The sequence below is a fragment of the Dipodomys spectabilis genome, unplaced genomic scaffold, assembly GCF_019054845.1.
Source record: "Dipodomys spectabilis isolate Male_0828 unplaced genomic scaffold, ASM1905484v1 ptg000095l, whole genome shotgun sequence".
Lineage (NCBI taxonomy): Eukaryota > Metazoa > Chordata > Mammalia > Rodentia > Heteromyidae > Dipodomys > Dipodomys spectabilis.
This window is the reverse complement of record NW_024870772.1, coordinates 34240060-34258602: the sequence shown is the minus strand read 5'-3', so window position 1 is coordinate 34258602 and position 18543 is coordinate 34240060. Positions and strand designations below refer to the sequence as shown.

Here is an 18543-nt window from a genome sequence, read left to right as displayed (position 1 = left end):
TGCTAAGGGTAGAGGAATGAGCTTGTGGAGAAGGCTTATGTGTCCCAGTAAATGTTTGAAATAATCCCAGAAGTAGAATAAAAAATGCCAATCAACACAACTGTATCATCAACATAGGAAATAACCTAAGCCTGAGCATATAGGAATAAAAGAGTGAGAGAATTTGGGTCCATCCTGCTACCTTCCTTACCAGCTGTGCAGCCTTCAGCAAGCACCTAATCTAACAGTGGAATGTCTTAACTTTTGCTCCTTTTGCATTCTGAATTCTGAAGACAAACCACATCTAACCCATTAGGATTTTTAATTGCTGCTGGGCACTGGTGGCTCATGCCTGTACTCCTAGCTACTAGTCAAGAGGCTGAGATCTGAGGATCATAATTTGAAACTAGCCCAGGTAGAAAAAGTCCATGAGACTCTTATCTCCAATTAACTACCAGAAACCAGAAGTGACACTGTGGCTCAAAGTGGCAGAGGGCTAGACTTGAGCAAAAAAGCTCAGAGACAGCTCCCAGACCCCGAGTTCAAGCCCTATGACTGACCAAAAAAAAAAAAAAAAAACCTAAACACTTTCTTTGGATTTAGACAATCCAAACATCTGCTGACCTTCAGAGAACTTCAAAATGTGTAACTCCGGGAAAACTCATTTCCAAGTCCCACTGCTCACTCTTCTGAGCAGCCTTTATGTTCACATTGTTAAATAAACTCTTTTTTTAAAAATGTGTAACTCCCCTCCTTAATTCTGTGCAGCAGCAAACACAAAACACAGATGTTTAACTTGCAGAAAAGTCATCTTTGCAACCAGTCCCAGCAGGTCAAGATTGAGTGTAAAGTTTTGGAGGGGACAGGGGCAGGAAAGAGCTCTATAGGTGCCCTGGATGACCAAGACCCTGCTCAGCACACAGTCTTCCTGCCCACTCCTTTCCCTTCTTACAAATGCCTTTTCACAAACCTGAGTTCATCGTTTCATGAATCTCATCTCCCTGCCCTTGGCTTTGTGGTAAGCAGACTGACTTGGGGCAATAACACTAGTTCCCTCCCCTCTCTGGAAGAGAGAGTCTCTCTGGAATAGGAGGTAAGCAATAGAACTTACAGGACTGGCCACATGATTCAGGCTCAGGACTGGAGCAAAGGATGATTTATTTTTTTAAGGATATAACATACAAGGACAACGTTATCCAGAGCATGTACATTTTCTTCTATTACTTACACACAGTGGTAGGAAAGAATGGAATGTGGTGGCACAGCTGGAGTCCACATCTTCTGTACAAAACTCGGCTGTGGGAGTGAGGGTAGTCCCTCTTCCTTTGTCCCAGATGTAGAGAGCAATCTGTGGCAATACAAGATACCAGAAATGAGGAAGGAACTCAGCCACCACAAGCGGAAAAAAATTGAAAATATCTCAGGGGCCTGGGGCTAGCATCTCAATCCTATGGTATTAGCGTCTCAGGAAGCTAAGATCTGAGAATTGGGTGGTCTGAAGGCAGCCTGGGCAGTTGAGTCCACGTGACTTATTTCCAATTAATCAGCAAAAGGCTGAAAGTGAAGCGATGGCTCAAAGAAAGATACAGGATGACCCATTATAACAATGAGATGTACAAGACACTATGTTGAAAACTTTGATGGGGGGAAGAGTTGGGAAGGGGGGAAAAGAGATGGTAGGGGAAAAACAAAGGAGGGAGTAACAATGCTTGATAGGAAATGGACTCATTACCTTGCTCATATAACTAACCCCTCTATAAAGTATCTTTACAATAAAAAATATATATTTAAAAAATTTTTTTAAAAAAGAACCAGCCTTGAATGAAAAGGCTAAAGGAGAGCACCCTGGCCCTGAGTTCAAGCCCCAGTATCAGTTCAGAAAGAAAAAAGTCTCAGAGGTAGCAGAATACATTTTTCTAGAAAGTGTTACATGGAGCTGTGTCAATTTGTCAACGGCTAATAAGATTAATTTATCAAGAATAAGCAATGACAACAATGATCCAATATTCTGACCTCCAAAACTTTCCAAATTTAACAATATGCAATTTTAGGGAAGAACATATTCTACACCATCACAGAGACAGATGTAAGGAAATAGGCTGACAGCTCTGGATTCCCACAGCCACTTTGATGAAAATGTCTAAAAACATTGGATACATTGCCTTTCAAGTTGTTTAAAATATTCTGCCGCATTGACCCCAAAGTATGAAAGCTGTGAGCACAAAAATGTGAGGGTGAGAAACCGTTGGAGAACAGCATCCAGGTGGCTTTGGCTAGCTGGTGCTAGCTAGGGAATGAAGAAATAAGGCCAAGACCTCACCAAGGTGGGGCACAGCTAACCATCACTGGTCACATAAAGCCAGCACCTGGGAGCTAGGTGAAAGGGAAAATAACCTCCAAATCTCATTCTGAAATTGCGTATCTAAAAATCTAGTCCTCTTGACTAGTGTTACCTAAAAATGTTAAATGGAGTAAGCTGTTCTCAATTGCTGGGCACTGGTGGCTCACACCTGTATTCTTAGCAATTCAAGAATGCTGAGATCTGGCAGATCACAGCTTGAAGCTATCCTGGGGTGGTGGGGGGAAAAGCCCTCAAGATTCCATCTCCAATTAACCAGCAAAATGGCAGGCTGGAGGAATGGCTCAAGTGGTAGAGTGCTGAGCAAGAAAGCCACAAAAAGAGGACACAAAAAGGCTGAAAAAAGACAGATGAGAAAGAATTATGGAACAAGGAAAGATAGTGTAAAACTAGTCATGTCAACAAAATAAATATTAAAATGAAGAGGATTACTAGAGACAATAAATCCATTAGGAAGTGATAACCATTTTAAGCTAGCATGTATCAAGTTAGCATAGCCTCAGTATAATCAAGAGCTGGCAGTTCAGAGCCATTATTCTTAAGCAAGATTTCTGCAGGCTCCCTGAGTAAATGAAATTAAATAGAAAACTGAAATGTAGGGCTGGGAAGGTGGCTCAGTGGTAGAGCGCTTGCCTTGCATGCTTGGGGCCCTGGGTTCGATTCCTCAGCCACCACATAAGCAAAAAGAAAAAAGCCGGAAGTGGCGCTGTGACTCAAGTGGTAGAGCGCTAGCCTTGAGCTGTAGAGCTGAGGGACAGCGCCCAGGCCCAGAGTTCAGGCCCCACGACCGGACCCAAAAAAAAAAAAAAAAAAGAAATGTAAAGGAGGGACGGAGGAAAGAAGGAAGAAAGAAAGGAAGGAAGGAGGGAGGGAGGGGAGGAAAGAAGGAATAAAGGAAGGAAGGAAGAGAGGAAGGAAGGGAGGGAGGAAGGGAGGGAGGGAGGGAGAGAGGGAGGAAGGAAGGAAGGAAGGAAGGAAGGAAGGAAGGAAGGAAGGAAGGAAAAGTTTCTGAAAGGCACAATTAATGGCTTCTTTGATCTAATTGAGAGAAGCAGATTATGAAGCCCAAAATTTAGAGAATATGTATACTCTTTTCTCTATTTATGAAATTAGAACATGAACAAGGTCAAAGTGGGTCTCAAAATTCTCCCAGTGATTGTGATGTGGACAACAGTAATTCTAAGTGAGAAATCAGTAACAAAAACACAAAAACAGCACACCCAAACACAGAGTCACAATGGAAAATACATTTTTTAAAGTAACAGCAAAAAATGCTTAAGAGCCTCTGTAATTTAAAAAATGCAGATAATCATCATCAACTGAAAAATATTTATAGAAACAATGATCATAAGAGCAATACACTAGGAGCTACACAGAAACCCACTGACAGAGACCATTCAGAAGACCATTACAATAAATGAAAATAAGTTAATTAGAGCTACATGCATCTACATAGACCATCTCAAATTAGAATATTCTATTTCTATATAATATATTAATATCAATAAATATAATACAAATACTAATATATCTCTAGTTCTATTTCTGAGGTTGCCTCAAAACTCCAAAAGGATATAAAACTACTTAAGATATTCATAAATACACTTGTGTATCATAAAATATGAAAAAAGCTAGAGAAAAAGAATTTAAGTGTTTACTCTTGAGGTTTTTTTTTTTTTTTAATGCGACCCACTTTTTTAAAAAGTAAGTTTTTTGTTGTGACCAAATACACTTGTGCATGTCATTCTTAGGTTCTTGGTCTTGAGGTTAACCCTAACATTATTGTAATATCTCTCAGTCATATCAGAAGTATTTTTAAGATCAGGGTTCCTTTGCAATCTTAGTCAGATCCAATTTTCATACATGGAGGAGAATATATTCTCTACTTTGGGGGTATATTCTTTTTATAGTTATTATCACAAAGGACTGGGAAGAAGTGTATATGGTAACTGGTAATATTTCCTCTGTCATTTGTTTGTTTGTTTTGATAGTACTAGGATCTGAACTCAAAGCTTCCCACTTGCAAGGCAGATGCTCTAACATTTGAGCCATACTTTATCCCTTTTTCCTTTCATTACTCTTTTAATAACATTTTACAATTATGCCTAGGCCTGCCAGGCCCATAATCCTATTTATGTTTCCTATATAGGTAGAATGAAAAATACACACTAATATACACAGAATTTTACTGATTATTATATAAAGTTTCAAGTTATCCAAGTTGGCCTGGAACCACAATCCTCAAAATCTATGCCTTCCAAGTAGGTACGGATTATTGGCATATGCCAACTCAACTCATTCTATTTTCTCTCTTAATCTAGGTAGGCTAATAGTAGGTTGTTAATTGGTCTTTTTTACCTTTTTGTTTTGTTTTGTTTTTTGTCAGTCGTGGGCCTGAACTCTGGGCCTGGGCGCTGTCCCTTAGCTCTTCAGCTCAAGGCTAGTGCTCTACCACTTGAGCCAAAGCGACACGTCCGGCTTTTTCTGCTTATGTGGTACTGAGGAATTGATCCCAGGGCCTCATGCATGCAAGGCAAGCACTATACCACTGTGCCACCTTCCAGCCCTGGTCTTTTTGCCTTTTACAAGTCAGAGATATCCTTTAGTGTATGTGTTTGTGTTTAGTGTTTAATAAGTTCTGAGTCTAGTTATTTCTTCCAGACATACCTAAACTGTCTTGTTTTCAATAAGTCATTCTTTCTCTCTCTCCCCCACTGACCCTCTTCCCTGGTGTTGGTACTGGGGCTTGGACTCCAGGCTGAACACTCTCACTTGGCTTTTCAGATCAAGGCTGGTACTCTAACACTTGAGACACACCTCTACTTCTGGATTTTTGCTAGTTAGTTGGAGCTACAAATCTAAAAGACTTTTCTGCCTGGGCTGGAATCAAACCTCAATCCTCAGATCTCAGCCTTCTGAGTAGCTAGGATTACAAGTGTGAGCCACCAGTGCCCAGCTTCATTCTTTCCTTTTTGTAGAACAATAAGTGTATTTCCTCTCAAACACACTGTTTCAGCATTTAAAGACACCCAAGAAATAATTGTGTGTGTGTGTGTGTGTGTGTGTGTGTGTGTGTGTGTGTGTGTGTGTGTGTGTGTTCTTTTTGCTCTAGGAAATCTGTCATTACTACTGGACTGAATAACATGCTAAGATTTACCACAATGACATAAGCTCAGATTTCTGCAGTGAACAGCAAATCTGTTTTAGGGCAATCACACATAGTTTAGGAATAAAATAAAAAAGGATTTCTTAAGCGTTATTCAGATACAGGTGGCAGTATAGATGCCACCTGCCTCCAAGGTTACAGGTAACAGATATCCATTGCATGCAAATGGAACCAACCAGGGGCCATGCTGGCAAGTAAGAGCTTTCAGTTTATGGCTCAATTCTGATCCAGAAAGCCAAGCAGAAACAAAGACATATGTCTTAGTCTGTTCAGGTTGCTATAACAAAATACCACAGGTTGGGTTGATTTTAAGTCAACAGTTTATTTCTCAGGGCTCTGAAGGCTGGTGAGTTCAAGATCAAGGTACGACCAGATTCTCTGTCCAATTGGAGCCTACTTCCTGGCTTATGGATGGCATCTTCTCCCTGTGTCTCAGATGGTTTAAGGATCAAGGGAGGGGCTTTATGGGATTTCTTTTATATTGATACTAATCTCATTTGTTTGGTCCCTATCTCATGATTTTATCACCCCCCACAAAGATAAACTACATAGGGGATTAGATTTCAAATATGACTTTTTTGGGAAGATACAAACTTTCAGTATGTAGCAGCATTCCATATAACCAAAGCACCAAATAAAACTTAAGTTTTTAATAACATTTTTTCATGTTCTTTTTGTAATTCCCCCATCTTTATAAACAAAGAGCTATGAAACATAATTGAATCTTTCTCACTACTTCTCACCCATGTAACTAAGATGTGCTTAAAATAGAAAGCTCTAATTCACTAGAGTGCTGTGAAATTATCTCAGTAAAGAGAAGATGAGTGTGGGTGGAAAAATTCACTATTATGGAATACAAAATGACTCATATCAAAACACATGCATTAACCCAGGGTGCTCAACCCAGGGGCTCAAACACAGGGCCTTGTGCATACTAGGTAAACACTCTGCCCCTGAGCCATATTCCCAACAAAAAGCACAAACTCTAAGATTGTTAAATAAACAAACCATGACGTACCTCGTGTTTTAAATCTATTGTAAAGTCAGATTTCAGGGATTCGCTCCTTAACCTCTTGGTGAGCCTAAAACACAGAGACAATTTGGTATTTTTAGCCAAAACCATCAAGAATAACGCATTGCTGAAAGTTTCTAGTATTTGAAAACAAATTAAAATATAAAGTTTAAGGTTAAAAAAAAGAACTGGAGGAGAGTTCCGGGAAGATGGCGGAGGAGAAGCTGGAATCTGAACAAGCTCTCGCATAGAAAGCAGTTTTAGAGTTCCAGTGAACAGTCCTAAGCCAGAGAATCACACCAAGTGTGCCATCACAGGACAGAGAGTTAGTCAAGAGAGGGGAAGCCAAGACAAGGAGACACATCTGACCGCCTGCCAGCAGCCGCGGCGGCGGCGGCAGGGTCGCAGCGGCTACCGCAGCCGCGGCCATACCTGAGCACTCACACAGAGAGTCCGGGACGAAGGAGCCAGACGCAGAGGGCGAGAGGATTCTACTCAACACCAGCAAGAACCGACAAGGAGCGGACAACTTCATCCTGCACTTTGCAGACCAGAGACGACCCAGGATCCAAGACTCGGCGTGAGTAGCCCCACTTCCTCACTCCTTCTCAGGGAGCAGAGGAGGGAAGGCCACCCCTCCCCCCCCAGCACCGGTGATCTCCATCTTGGATACCGACAAAGCTCAGAGGAGCTGCTAGCTCCAACTCAGGCCTTGGAATAAAACGAGTCATTTAACAGGTCACAAGAACTTAACGGCGAAGTGACCTGCCAGACTCAGCTCCATCCAGGGAAAAGTCACCCAGCTCAGGCACCAGCCATTGGAGTGGCTTTCCTCACTGGGTAACCAGAGCCAGAGGCTGCCCCTCCCTCTAGCAGCCTCCACAATCAATTGAAAAACAGAAACCCTGAGAATGGCTCCAGGGTGGGCTCTGTGAATTCTTCACAAAATAGCCCCAGGGAAAAGCTACTGTTTGTTGAAAGGCCTCAACTCTACCAGAACCTAGCCTCATCACCCCTCTTTTGTGATTCTCAAAGCAGATCACCCTCCCATTAAACTAACCTGGGAGGGGGATCTCAAAATCTTGGGTAAAGCAGAGCATTTTTCTGCTTGTTCCAACAAACTGACTTAAGAAACCAATCAAGCCACAGGACCTCAAGCTGACCAGAGACTCCAACAAGAGGCTGGTAACAGACAAAAGGGAGATACAGGATTCTTCCCACCCCTCCCAAAAAAAAATCAAAAAAAAAAATCAAAGAACTTTTTTTTTCTTCTTTTCTTTTTTCTTTTTTTTTTTTTTTTTTTTTTGGTACCTTATATATATAAAATTTTTTTTTCCTTTTCTAAAACTTTTATAAATCTTTAATTTTTGCCTTTTTTGAAAAAATAATTGTTTTCCAGTAACTTTTTTTTCCTCTTATAATTTTTATTTTAGGAATACGTGAATGTACGTTTTCCTTTCTTTTCTTGTCTTCTCTCTTTTTATTTCTTTCTTTCTCAATTATCTTTTTGTTTTTTGTCTAGCTCTACTGAACTTCTGATCTTTTTTTTTTCTCCCTTTCTTATCCTTTTCACCTTTTCCTTTCTTTTGTTCTTCTGTATGTGCCTTAACTCTTGTCCTGCACATCCTGATAAACCCATAGTTAACTAGTAGACCCTATCCCCCATTGTGTACACACTTAATCCACAAATTTATTACTCAATCCAAAACCTCTGAGACTTAAATTCCTTAATAGCAGTACTACCTCTTTATACCTATATAATATTTTAAGCATTTTTTAAGTTTTTCACATCTCCTCTATCTCCCTCCTGTTTTCTCATTATATTCACATTCCTCTCTAAATAGATGGTCTTTCAATCTCCATAACTATATTAATTTTTACGTTTCTAATTTTTTTTTCTGGTCTCTTTTCATTTCCCTTTACCTTTCTTCTTTTTCTCTCCCTCTCTACTTGCATCCTACCCAACCTATTTCCTGCATTGAGATTAGGACATAGTTAACTCTCCCTGTGCCTCCCCACACCAATCTATTCCTAATTTTTACCCACATCTCTCCCTAACCCTAAAAATTTCTGGTTTCCCAAATTCTTCTCTGCGGTTCGAAGCCCATTAACATATAGTTGTCTGATGTTGAATAGATGTATCTGTTGAACTAGATTGTATCTGTAGACTATTGACTGTATAAATGCAAACGTTGGTTGATGGTTGCCTTAAGATAGTGTTCTAGCACAAAACTGGTGCTATTTTCATCTCAAATGGGCAGAGTAAGCCGAAAAAACACAAGAAAAATGGCAAATCCAGGTATCTCAATTCCCAATCTTGATAATCAGGGGTCAGATCAGCTAATGAACAATCCAGAGGAGAGTTCCCAAATAGCTCTACAAACACTGGTGGCAAATATGATAAATGAGAAGTTTGACAACTTACAAAGGACTCTGTATGAGCGTGATAGGGAGAGAGAGGAGGCATCCCAAAAGTTTATGCAGGAATATCATAAGCGTGAGGAAGCTACTCAAAAAATGATACAGGATTTGCGTGAACAACTTGAGAATACTCAAAGAGAAAGGGAGGAATGGCGTGAGCAGGCTGAGAACACTCAAAGAGAACTGCAGGAATCCCAGGAACGGGAGGAAAGAGAACTGCAGGAATCCCACAAACGGGAGGAAGCTAATCAAAGAGTAATTCAGGAATTGAGAGACCAGGTAGAGAACACACAAAGATCAGTAAAGGCATTCATGGAATCCATTAACAAAGAGCTGAAGGAAGTCAGGGAGACCACAAAGGGAATGCTGAATGGAACCCAACAGAAGGAATGGGAGTCCAAAGAAATCATAACCAATCAACTAAGTGATTTGAGAACAAACACTGAACACCAAATTAAGGAAGTAAAGAAATTCATACAAGACCTAAAACAGAGCTTCAACAAAGAACTTGAAGCCATCAAAGCTGACCAATTAGAAGGAAAAGAGATAAAAAACAAAGTAGAGAGTCTTGACAGCAGGTTAGACCATGCAGAAGATCGAATCTCAGGGATTGAAGACAGCCTAGATATTATAGAGAAAGAACATACAACCATCCAAGACAAGTCCAAGAAGTATGATAGATCTATTCAACACCTAGAAGACACCATCAGAAGGCCTAATCTAAGGATAATGGGTGTAGAGGAGCACCTAGAAACAGAAGTTAATGGTCTAGGAAATTTGTTTAACAGGATCCTAGCAGAGAACTTCCCAAACATACAAAAAGATAGGCCTATTCAGATACAAGAAGCTTTTAGAACCCCAAATAGACCAGACCAGAATAGGACATCCCACCGTCACATTATAATCCACACAGGATCAACTCAGACCAAGGAAAAGATCCTTAAAGCTGTCAAGGAGAAAAGGTTAATCACCTACAAAGGGAAACCAATTAGAATCACCTCAGATTTCTCAGCAGAGACAATCAAAGCAAGAAGAGCCTGGAATGATGTATGCCATGCCCTAAAAACAAACAACTATCAACCAAGAATACTGTACCCAGCTAAACTCTCCTTCATAACTGAAGGCCAAATAAAAACCTTCCATAGCAAAGAAAAATTGAAACAATACATCTCCACCAAACCAGCCCTACAAAAGATTCTTAAAGATGTCCTACACATAGAAAACCAACAAGACCGCAACAAAGGCCAAGAAACTGCACCCAAACTGAGAATCCAAGAACCATAGGAAGAACCTAGTTTTCGCAGCCCCCAAGAAGGTGGATAACATGGCAGGAACTCCCAAATACCTCTCAGTCCTATCTCTTAATGTTAACGGACTGAACTCTCCAATTAAGCGACATAGACTGTCTAGTTGGATTAAAAAACAAGACCCTTCTATCTGCTGCCTGCAGGAGTCACATCTTGCCCGTAAAAACAAACACATTTTCAATGTTAAAGGCTGGAACAAAATCTACCAAGCAAACGGCCCCCATAAACAGGCGGGAGTTGCAATCTTAATATCAGATAAAATAGACTTCAAATTAAAATTCGTGAGAAGAGATAAAGAAGGTCGCTACATACTAATTAAAGGATCACTCCTTCAGGAGGATATTACAATTCTAAATATCTATTCGCCAAACAATGGAGCACCCAAATTTATCAAAGAAACACTACTTTCCCTCAAATCCCATATAGATCCAAAGACATTAATTGTTGGGGATTTTAACACACCACTCTCCCCACTAGATAGATCAACTCGGCAAAAACTCAACAGAGAAACCGCAGATCTAAACAGCTGCATAGATCAACTAGACTTAACAGACATCTACCGAACATTTCACCCAGCAGCATCAGAATACACGTTTTTCTCAGCAGCACATGGAACGTTTTCTAAAATAGACCACATTTTAGGCCACAAAGCAAACTTGTCTAAATTCAGAAACATTGAAGTTATACCTTGCATTCTCTCTGACCACAAGGGAATAAAATTAGAACTCAACACCAAAAGCCACCAAAGAAAGTCCAGTATCACATGGAGGCTGAACAACACACTGCTGAATCAAGAGTGGGTCATGGAAGAGATTAGAAAGGAAATTCAAATGTTCATGCTATTCAACAAAAATGAACACACAAATTACCAGCTCCTCTGGGACACAGCAAAGGCAGTACTCAGAGGCAAGTTTATAGCTCTGAGCTCCCATATCAACAAATTGGAGAGATCTGAAACTAGCAATTTAATGACACATCTAAACCTCCTTGAAAAAGAGCAGCAAGATAAACCCCAATCCAGTAGACGGAAAGAAATAATCAAAATTAAATCAGAATTAAATGAATTAGAATCCAAAAAAACTATAGAAAGAATCAACAAAACAAAGAGTTGGTTCTTCGAAAAACTTAACAAAATTGACAGACCCTTAGCAAATCTTATCAGAAAAAGAAGAGAACACACCCAAATTAATAAACTCAGAGATGAAAATGGAAACATCACCACGGAAACAACCAAGATTCAGAACATTATAAGGGAATACTTCTCAAAACTTTATGCTAATAAGTTTGAGAACTTGACAGAAATGGACCTTTTCCTAGCAAATATTGACATGCCAAAACTAAACCAAGATGAGTTAAACCAGCTTAACAGGCCCATATCAAGCATTGAAATAGAAACAGCAATAAGAGACCTCCCAGCTAAGAAAAGTCCAGGACCAGATGGTTTTACAGCGGAATTTTACAAGGCCTTCAAAGCAGAGCTCACACCAATACTCCTCCAACTCTTCAATGAAATTGAAAGAGAAAGCTCACTACCGAACACATTCTATGAAGCCATCATAACCCTCATCCCAAAACCAGGCAGGGACTCATCAAAGAAAGAGAACTATAGACCCATTTCTTTGATGAACATTGATGCAAAACTTCTCAACAAAATTTTGGCCAATCGACTTCAACAATTCATCCAAAAAATCATACACCACGATCAAACAGGATTCATTTCAGGGATGCAAAGCTGGTTCAATATACGCAAATCAATTAATATTATTCATCACATCAACAGGAGCAAGAATAAGAACCACATGGTTATCTCAATAGATGCAGAAAAAGCATTCGACAAGATCCAACACCCCTTTATGATGAAGGTTTTGGAAAAATTAGGAATCCATGGAACATTCCTCAATACGATAAAGGCTGTATATGACAAACCTACAGCCAGCATTATACTCAATGGTGAAAAACTAAAGCCATTTCCTCTTAACTCAGGAACAAGACAAGGATGCCCACTCTCTCCACTTCTCTTCAATCTAGTATTAGAATGCCTAGCTACAGCAATAAGACAAGATGCAGACATAAAGGGGATCCAAATAGGGAAAGAAGAAATAAAACTCTCCCTCTTTGCAGATGACATGATCTTGTATTTAAAGAATCCCATAGACTCCACTCCCAAATTACTCAAGCTGATTCAAAACTTCGGCAAAGTAGCAGGTTATAAAATTAACCCCCAAAAATCAATGGCTTTTCTGTATGCCAACAATGAGAAAAGTGTGGCTGAAATTAGGAAAGCAACTCCATTTGTAATAGCCCCACAAAAAATAAAATACCTAGGAATTAACTTAACTAAAGAAGTGAAGGACCTCTATGATGAAAACTTTAAAATCTTGAAAAAGGAAATCAACACAGAACTTAAAAAATGGCAAAACCTCCCATGCTCCTGGATTGGAAAGATTAACATCGTGAAAATGGCAATACTTCCCAAGGCTATCTACAAATTCAACGCAATACCTATCAAAATTCCACCCTCATTCTTCAAGGAAATAGAAGAGGCAATCCAAAAATTCATATGGAACAATAAAAGACCCCGAATAGCAAAAACGCTCCTGAATGGAAAGAACACTGCTGGAGGAATATCAATACCAAACTTCAAACTCTACTATAAAGCCATAGTAATCAAAACAGCTTGGTATTGGCATAAGAACAGACCTCAGGACCAATGGAATAGAATTGAAAACCCAGAAATGAACCCACAGACCTATAGCCATCTAATCTTCGATAAGGGAGCTAAAACAATAGAATGGAAGAAAGACAACCTCTTCAGTAAATGGTGCTGGCAAAATTGGTTAACTACATGTAGAAAACTTAAGCTAGATCCTTATATATCACCCTGCACCAGAATCAACTCCAAATGGATCAAAGACCTTGAACTCAAAGCAGACACTCTGAAAACATTACAGGATGGAATAGGAGAAACCCTAGGTCTCCTTGGCTCAGGCCGAAATTTTCTGAATAGAGACCTGGAAACACAACAAATCAAAGAAAGGTTGGACAAATGGGATTGCATAAAGTTGCAGAGCTTCTGCAGGGCAAATGACATAGCTAGCAAGATCAATAGAAAGCCCACGGATTGGGAGAAGATCTTTACTGGCCATACAACGGACAAGGGTCTCATATCTAAAATATACTTGGAACTCAAAAAATTAAACCCCCCAACAACAAATCCTCAAAGAAACAACTGCCCAATAAATAAGTGGGCGAAAGACTTAAAGAGAAACTTCTCTGAAGAAGAAAGAAGGATGGCCAATAGACACATGAAGAAATGTTCAACATCCCTAGCCATAAAAGAAATGCAAATCAAAACAACATTGAGATATCACCTCACTCCAGTGAGAACGGCAAAAATCAAGAACTCTAACAACAACAGATGCTGGAGGGGATGTGGACAGAAAGGAACCTTAATTCATTGTTGGTGGGAATGTAAACTTGTTCAACCACTTTGGAAAGCAGTATGGAGGTTCCTCAAAAGACTCCACATAGAGCTCCCCTATGACCCAGCAATCCCACTTTTGGGCATTTACCCTAATGTTTACAAACAAGACCACACTAAAGCTACCAGCACAACTATGTTTATTGCAGCATTATTTACCATAGCTAAGATATGGAACCAACCCAGATGCCCCTCAGTAGATGAATGGATCAAGAAAACGTGGTATATATACACAATGGAATTCTATGCCTCCATCAGAAAGAATGACATTGCCCCATTTGTTAGGAAATGGAAAAACTTGGAAAAAATTATATTAAGTGAAGTAAGCCAGGCCCAAAGAAACGTAGGTCCCATGGTTTCCCTTATTTGTAATATCTAGTATATGTATGAGTCAAGCGGAAAAGGTCAGATAATGTGATGTCAGGAAAATGAACCCTTAGATGTGTATTTTAATGTTTTTTTCTTTCATGCATGTGTTTCTAACACATTTATAAGATTATCTCTTTGTTGCTTTGTATGTCCCTCCCCCACAGTATAACCCTTGCTTTCACTATATTTGATGTCAGTATAACTTGTGGAGGAGATGGGGAAAAACCAGTTGTTTAAGGATACAGGTGGACCTGTTGCAACAATGAGAAGTACAAGTTGTCATGTCCAAAACGAACTTTACAATGTTGGTGGGGGGGGGGCTGGGGGGAGGGAGGAAGGAGAAGGATTGGGATTAGGGGGGGAGGGGGGAGGCTGGGAAGGGATGTGAAGGATAAACAAAGGAGGAGGCTGCAATGCTTGGTAAGAAATGTACACATTATCCTGCCCATGTAACTGTAACTCCTCTGTACAGTATGTTCACAAATAAAATTAAATTAAATTAAAAAAAAAAAAAAAAAAAAAAAGAACTGTAATTTCCTTAAGGGAGAGGACTGAAAAGCATAATCCAAGGCATGTTGCTGATGTATCACTCATTAGTTCAACATCTGTCCAATAACATAAAAGTACAACGTAACAAATAAAATGCCTTTGGAGGAGAGGGAAAAGCCATGACCATGATAACCTCCCATTAGATAATGGGGGGGAGGGGCAGAAAAGAAAAATAATTATGCATGATACAGAAGTAAAAGTTGTTATTTAAGCCAGGCACTGTTGGCTCATGTCTGTAATCCTAGCTACTCATGAAGCTAAGATCTGAGGATTGTGGTTCACTCCAATTGACCAGCAGAATGGCAGACATGGAAGCATGGCTAAAGTGATAGAGCATAAAGCCAAGGGACAGTGCATAGGCATTCAAGCCAGGTAGCACCATTTAAAAAAAGGTGCAACTTCCAATAATCCCAATGAGTTATTAGCTTGTAGAATTTTTAGGGGTAAAAGAACGTGGTTTCAAAAGACTAAAGTTTTCTTTCAAGTTGTTTTATGTTTTCTTTTTCTGCTTAAAAGCAATCTCCCATGGCTCCTTTCCAGTGGAGTTAGGCCCTGCACTCCTGACCAGCCTTGAGAGGTAGATGGATCCTCTACCATCTGGGGGCTTCTACTTCCTACATCAAGCACACTCCTTCCGCTCTTCTCTCCAGATATATAGCTGGCAAAGAAGTCTACACCCAGCCTTTACTCAGTAGGATTTTTTTCTTCAAGACCAAATCCAAGGGCACTTTTTCTGGGATACCTTTCTAGCCAGATATGCCCACCTGTATAGCAGCTTTGTTTGTATGTGGAGTACACAGCCTAGCCTTATCCCATCACAGACATTAAACTCTGTCATCTATCTCTCCATGCCATCCTTCCTCGGCAATGAAAGCAATGCATGATACAATCTAACGAGATCCTGCAATGAGCCAAGCCAACAGGTACTTTGACTCCCAAGTATGATTACATATTTACCCAGATCATTTAAACATCATATGGCTCCATTCTTATTTATCGACCTGCAAATTTAATTAGAACCTAATATATCCTTTAACAGAAAGAAATAATAGTTATGTTTTTGTGCATGCTAGTCATGGGGCTTGAACTCAGGACCTGGGCACTGTCCCTGAGCTTCTTTAGCCAAAGCTAACTTTCTATTACTTGACCACAGCACCACTTCCAGCCTTTTCTTGAGTAGCTTATTGGAAATATGAGTTTTATGGATTTTCCTGCCCAGGCTGGCTTCTAACTATAATCCTTAGACATCAACATCCTGAGTAGCTAGGATTATATGCATGAGCCACGAGCACCTGGCTAGAAATAATAATGACTTTTTTTAAGGAAAAAGAAACATACTTCAAAATTTTAACTGGTTGAGCCATGAAAGACTTCTTTTTTAAGTCTTTTATGTATGTATGTATGTAATTTATTTATTTATTTATTTGTCAGTCATGGGGCTTGAACTCTGGGCCTGGGCGCTATCCCTCAGCTCTTCAGCTCAAGGCTAGCGCTCTACCACTTAAGCCACTGCGCCACTTCTGAAAGACTTCTTTTAAAAATTTACTTTTTATGGAAAATTAGTGGTGGAATGAGCAATATCACCTTTGCTTAGGTCTATGGAAAAGTAGGATAAAAACTCCATCATCACTTCAGACAGAAATTAGCTATGAAAATGAGGTGGCTCAACTCAAGGAATAAATCTCCACATTGTTCTTCGGTTGCTAGTCATCACCATGTTCAATTATCTTTATTACAAACTTCTGACATGCGGCTATCTCAAAGTGGGGAGTTAATTATGCTCATCCCTTTCATTATTAGCAAATAAATGTATTTGTGCTGATAAAACAAAACAAAAACAACAACAAAAGCCCCAGTCTCACAGACTTCCCTGCACAGGCTGGCTTCCAACTATGATCCTTAGCCTCCTAAGTAGCTGAACCCTGCATCACTCAGCCAACCACAGACCTCATCTTTAATTATGGCATTGATTATTTCCATCATCCAGTTAATTTCCTCTTATTAGCATTCAAAGGGTGCTAATTGACATAATTTCTAATACTAAGAGGAAATGAAGTCAGCATATTAGCTTTAGCAGTGAGAAACAACAACTAAGAAGATCCAAAATGACTATTTGTCTCTTTTTAGCTCTAAGTATGACACTAATTTCTTCTAGAATAAGTAAGAATCTCCTAATAGCATATCATTTTAAAATATATTTTGGCCACAAGATAGTGCTATCCAGATGGATTATATCATTTAATTTGATTATTTTTCTGCATCAGGAGGAAAAAAAAGGAAACACTGTCTAAAACAACTGAAAGTTTTGCATATGTTACTACGGTAGAGTCTATATTTTTACTTTGCTTTTGCTGGCAAGGGAGAGCAAAGGGAGGCAGAGAGAAGACCATGAATACTAATTAAGTACAAGCAAGCTACAGCTTGTTGGTCTCTGTTCAGCACTGTGAAAAGCAGGATACATAGGAGGCAGAAGGTTATCTGGTACCTCGTTCTCTGTTGGTGTTAGTTATGGGGGAAAATGTTGGGAATTCTCAACTTCATATGAAAGATTAGTCTCTTGTTCCTAACTCCCCTCAGCCATAGTTCCCTACTTCTCTGGATGGATAAATCTTTGCATCATCCTAAATTCATATGTTGAAATCTAATTTCTAAGGGGCTTTGGACTTTGAAGAAATGACTGGGTAGAGCCCAAGGGATTAATGCCCTTATAAAAGAGGTCCAAGGGAGCTTGGGTGACCCCTTCTACCATGTGAGGACATACTGAGAAGGTGTTATTTAAAAACTGAGAGTGCAAGTGCCTTCATCTTAGGCTTCCAAGCCTCCACAAGCCTGAGAAACACATCATACTTATAAGCTACTTCCTTATACAACATACTTACAAACCACTTATAAATTATAACATATTTATAAGCTGTCTACGTGATTTGTCCAAGCTGCCCACATACCATGAGACAGTCATGAAACCCTTAGTTCTTCCTTCTGCCTCAGTAGAAAATATTAAGCCTAACAAGAAAAAGAGATCAGAGACCCCTACCGAGGCAGCCCGATTAGCTGTTTCCCTTGTCAACAAATGTGTTCAAGGACCTCCTGGATTCAAGGAAGGGGAAACCTGGAAATCCTGGTCTCTAAAGGGATTTCCTCCCACTTTCCTCTGGGAATATCAGAGAATGAACAGCACCAAGTGTCCCCTTATCAAGGTTTATCTCTGGCCTAGTGTGCAACTGCAGCCCCAGTTGGCAAAGGGCCAGACAGCTAGTCCTACTGGAGCATCAGAAAGGCTGTTAGCCGGAGTCAAGAGAAGCAGACAATGCTCTAGGCACCTCCACATCTTAGAAGCAGTGAAGCCATGGCACAATCTAGAGATACAAGAAGGTTTTAAGCAGGTCATAGTCTCATGCCAACAAGTCAAGCAATAGGAATTGAGCTGATCTGTTATTTAAGAGGATGCTGGAAGTCAAAGATGTATGCCAAAGAGATTACTTCCATCTACACTAAAAAAAAAAAAAAAGTCTAGCCAGGCACCAGTGGCTCACGCCTGTAATCCTAGCTACTCAGGAGGCTGAGATCTGAGGATCTGCCAGACCAGGCAGGAAAAGTCCCTGAGACTCTTATCTCCAATAAACCACTCAGAAAACCAGAGGTGGCACTGTGGCTCAAGTGGTAGAGTGCTTGCCTTGAGCAGAAGAGCTAAGGGACAGTGCCCAGGCCCTATACTATGAAGGAAGTCCCTTCATAGTATATCCCTGATGGAGCATTTCTCTAGAGCCAGTAGGCCTTTTTTCCCTCCATCCACAGAGCTCTTGTCTGGAGAGCAAATTCTTATTCACAAAGTTGCACCTATATTCTTCTCATCCCATTTTCCTCAACCTTTTCTATAAGCCTTCTTTTGAGACATCTTAG

General features: G+C 40.0%; 1 protein-coding gene across 2 annotated transcripts in view; it reads right to left on the bottom strand.

The window, feature by feature from the left end:
• Positions 1 to 18543, bottom strand: part of B3glct (beta 3-glucosyltransferase) — a 117419-nt gene that overhangs the window by 38980 nt on the left and 59896 nt on the right. For both annotated transcript variants that reach the window (XM_042685756.1, XM_042685757.1), the window contains exons 8-9: positions 6523 to 6586; positions 1208 to 1327 (exon numbers count right to left, since the gene is read on the bottom strand). In XM_042685756.1, the coding sequence (XP_042541690.1) occupies positions 1208 to 1327; positions 6523 to 6586 (184 nt within the window). The remainder of the gene's footprint in view (positions 1 to 1207; positions 1328 to 6522; positions 6587 to 18543) is intronic.